The following is a 4,669-nucleotide window of genomic DNA, read 5'->3' on the forward strand; positions in this document are numbered from 1 at the left end:
ATCCTGAAATTAATGTATCATGGCAGCACAACTGTTTTCAACATTGATAATAATCAGAAATGTTTCTTGAGCAGCAAATCAGCATATCAGAACGATTTCTGAAGGATCATGTGACACTGAAGACTGGAGATTTCAGCTTTGCATCACAGGAATAAATTACATTTTAAAATATATTACAATAGAACCCAGTTATTTTAAATTGTAATAATATTTCCCATTATTACTGCTTTTTTGTTGATCAAATAAATGCTGCCTTGGTGAACGAAAGAGACGAAAGAGAAATTAGCGTTTCTGATATGAAAAGACATTGGTCAGTGCATTATACTTTTGATTTGGTGCTATTTCTCCAAGAGTATTTCCCCAGGGTAAAAGAGATGAGATCTCAGGAAAGGTCACTTCCTCAGTGAGAGTCAGACAGATGGTGAGTGATGACTGGAGATAATACCAAATAATATGACAACTTTAGGGTCATATAGACTAGGTCGAAAGGACACTCGCTCATAGTCCAGTCTCTCTCTCGTTTCTCACCTTGCTCTTGGTCTCTGTTTTTAATTTTGAAAAAAAAAAAAAAAAAAAAATCCTCTATATGGGAAGTATTCCCACTGGACAAATGCTGTCATCTCAGATTTGAGACTGATCTACAAAAGTCCAACTTTATAACTTATTCCAACTTATTCCATAACAATTGCAACTGTTTTCTAAATGGACAGTAAAGAAATGTATAATGTCAAAGAAACTCTATTTCAAATCAAATGCTGTTCTTTTGATACTTTCTATCCATCAAAGAATCAACAAAAAGTGTCGGTTTCCACAGAAATATTAACACTCATAATTATAAGAGATGTTTCCAATCAGCATGAATGATTTCTGAAGGATCATGTGACACTGAAGACTGGAGTAATGATGCTGAAATTCAGCTTTTCATCACAGGAATAAATTACATTTTAACATATAATACAATTTTAGGTAATGCTTTATTTTACAGTGTCCTTGTTACACATGTTATATATAGTTAGTAATAACTATAAATTATGCATACACTGAAAAAAATTTGGAGTAGGATTTACTTGAAAAAAGCTAGGCAACTTTTTTCACTCAGAAAATGCTAGTAAATTTACAAAGATTTGCCAAGTAAAAACCTAAACATATTCATCAGTAGCTTTAATTAGAAATCTTTAAGTTAAATTTACTTGGAATATGGAATTAAGTAAACTTTACTTAACCTAGTTAAGTGAAAGTAACACAGAAAATTAGTCATTTTAACTTGGCTAGTAAAAGGTTGATTAATATCGATTTAGTTGAAATTTCCTTTGCATTACATTTCACTCAAACAATAATATTGAATTATACCAGTCATTTATAGTATGTGCTTTACTTAGATTATCTAAGTAATTTATACTACAGCATGTCAGATGTTAAGCATCATGTGAATGCAAAGACCTCAATACTTGGTAGACAATACACAATGACGGTAACATTTGATGGATCGTTTTTGTGTTTGAATGTGTCATTTTGAGCAGAAAATTTACTCAATGTCACAAAATGGCAAGTTACTAATCCTGACAACAAAAGCAATGATAAAACAGTGTAAATACAGCTGGAAACCAGTGAAAAATGAACCTCATTAATTTTTCAAGGTCCAGTGCATGATGGGAACCCCAGTATCAGAAAAGCTGAGTAATTTTTACTTAATTTTATTGAGTTGATATTTACGCTTTCATTTCTACTCGCTTGAATTAAGTACTGATATGGAATTTACTTCGTTTTTTAAATTCTTGCCTGAACTAACTTTTTCATGTAAATTACATTGTTTTTTTCCAGTAGTATTTACTTCACCAAAAAATCATTTTTTACAGTGTAATAACATGCAACTAAACCTAAACCAAACCCCAATCCTAACTCTAACCCTTTAGTAAGTACATGTAGTTACTTATTATTACTCAGTACTTAAATGTATAATTACACTGTAACAATGACACCTTAAAATAAAGGGTTACACTTTATTTTAAGGTGTCTTTGTTATTATACATTTAAGCACATTTAAATAGTAAAATTAAGTAACTACATACTTTATGTGGTTTGGTTTGGTTTAGGGCTAGTTGCATGTAATTATGCATAATTTATAGTATTACAATAGTAAATATGTAACGTGTAACAATGACACTGTAAAATAAAGTGTTACCAAATAAAATGTAACCCAATTTTATTTGAAATTGTGATCAATTTGCGTAATATCACTGAATTGTCTTTGTCAAATGAATGCAGTCTTGGCAAAAAGACTTCTTTCAACAACGTTTAAAAATCTTACAGATCCCAAACTTTAAAACGTTATAGCATGGTTTTGTCTCAAATTCATAATACTCAAAAAATAAATCAACATTGAAATGTACTACCATGAACTGCATAGGCTCAACAATATGCAAAAATTATTAACATGACAGAGCCTAAAAAATAAATATTATGCTACATATGAATAATAAATGTAAAAAGTGTTTACCAGCCAAACACACAGTATTGCACCAAATGCCATGTGGATTTGCACAAAAGTACTGTACAGTTACCAGCAACAAAAGCCAATACGACTATGTATTAGCTCTCCTAACTACGCTCCATGATATAGTCAGTTGCATTGTATTATTGGCATTACGCATTGTTTTCAGATTTACCTGGAGGGCCCATGTTGGCATGGCTGGAGACGGGCAGGCAGTCTGCGGCTCCGCTGTGGTGCATGAGCAGCGAATCTCCGCTCAGAGTCGTGAAGGAATCGCTGGTGCTGAAGGCCTGGCAGGTCATGACTCACCTGTGTGACACGAGCGGGGCGTGTGCAGGTATTTATGCTGAGCCCCCTCAGACCCCCTCATCCATGTTAATAAGCTCTTGCTCTATAGGCACAGCTCTGGTAATCAGGACAAAGAGGTGCAATCTGATACTGTCCATTTCCACTGTGTGCGGCTTCCAACAAACACCAGCGACTGCTCTGACAAACCACGGCTTATGAGACTTAAGAGTAATTAGCCATTCCAGAATGTGTTTACATTTACATTTCAGATGCATAAATATGGAGTTATCAAAATAAAAATAAATCTTTTTAGAAATAAAAATCTATGGTATTACTAGAATTAAACCACAGTATTAAAGTTTTTTTTTTCAATAAAGTTTTTTTAAGGAGCACATCAATATTTATAAATCATTTTATATGTATATACAGTGTTTTACAAAGTAATGCATTACAATATTGTGTTACTTTTTATAGAAAGCAATGTGTTACAGTACTTTTGTGTTCCTTTTTCTCATCTGGGCTGTTTGTTTGTTCTATTTGTGTTTTTGGCAAAAGTAAAGGCCCTTTCAAACCAAAAGTGAAATTAATAAGCTTCAGGATGAAGGAAATGCAAATTCACGCATATGTACAGTGTGATTTCTCTTAACATGGGGACAGGAGACGTATCATTCAATAAATGGGTAATAACATAATACATTATTTGAAAACATATCTGATTACGTAACTCACATTAAGTGGTTATATGTAACATGAATAAGATTTTAAATTAAAATTATACATATGTACTCTGTTAGCCAAAACACTGGTTTGATATTTCTTTTCTTTATTATTATAAATTATTGAATTGAATTGTTTTGTGTTTCATAATTGTTTTACAGTTTGAATATTGCTGAGGGCTTATAGCTGAATGTTAATCTTATTTTCTTGGAGCCATTGGTGGAATTATAATTATCAGTATTATTATTTTTTCTTTATTCATTTTTTTTTTTAAAGACTTTAAGATACATACATACTTTTTCATCATTTTTAATGACCAAAAACCTTTCACTAGTTCTTTTTAAAAGAAACTGTGCTTTGATGGTTGTTTTTGAGCACAAATATTTCATGTAGTTTCTCAATTAATGTGAGGTCATAAAAAATGTATGTAGAGCTAAAACATTTTCAAAGTACTTTTAGATTTATTAAAGCGTGTCAAAATGCTGATCACAAGTGCTTGAAATTTCATGTCAACATTCAAACACAAATTATTTTATTTCTAAAAAAAAGAAAAAAAGAAAGATGTTTATCTAAAGCTTATCAACTGTCAGTGTGATATATTCATTCTCATGAAGAAGTTCTCATTTTAGGTTAGTGAAACCTTTGGCTTGATTCCACGCGAGTGTGGATGTTTACTTGACCGGTGTGTAGCCGGCCATCTGGCCACTGCTCAATTAGTTTTTGTTGCATTTGTGCTGGCACACTCATGTGTTTGTTAATATAAGCCTCAAAAGCCCTGGTCTTGAGACGGAGATGTTAGAACTTGCTTTATTTGTGATCATCTAAATCACCGTGAGCAGGTGCCTGTCTGCCGGCTCTCCGAGGCTCAGGTACAGCACAATAGTTCAGGCGAGCCTTCGTGGTTTGTGTCTGAATGACAAAGTAATCGCCTGAAGACTTCTCCCTTTGCATACTGAGGAAGACGCAGTGAATATTTCGAACAGAGTTGTAAATAGTTGTATGGCAGTCTGGATAAATCAGTACTGCAGAAATGTAAATAATTTGAGTCTCAGTCATGGATTTACACATTTTCGCCTCACTATCCCCTCACACAAACCCCAGATAATGAGGATTCCTATTAAGATTGCTGCATTTATCCCACAGTATTTCACCATACTAAGGTAAATATGACTG

At 33.0% G+C, this 4,669-nt stretch overlaps 1 protein-coding gene across 1 annotated transcript in view; it reads right to left on the reverse strand.

Moving 5' to 3' along the window:
- Positions 1-2,793, reverse strand: part of pou1f1 (POU class 1 homeobox 1) — a gene marked incomplete at its 5' end in the record, with an annotated part of 14,249 nt that extends 11,456 nt beyond the window's left edge. Inside the window, one exon of the mRNA XM_084122590.1 lies at positions 2,667-2,793. Coding sequence (XP_083978716.1) covers positions 2,667-2,793 — 127 coding nt within the window. The remainder of the gene's footprint in view (positions 1-2,666) is intronic.
- Between the last annotated feature and the right edge of the window lie 1,876 nt (positions 2,794-4,669).

Source organism: Abramis brama, assembly GCF_963993115.1.
Source record: "Abramis brama genome assembly, chromosome: 8".
NCBI lineage: Eukaryota > Metazoa > Chordata > Actinopteri > Cypriniformes > Leuciscidae > Abramis > Abramis brama.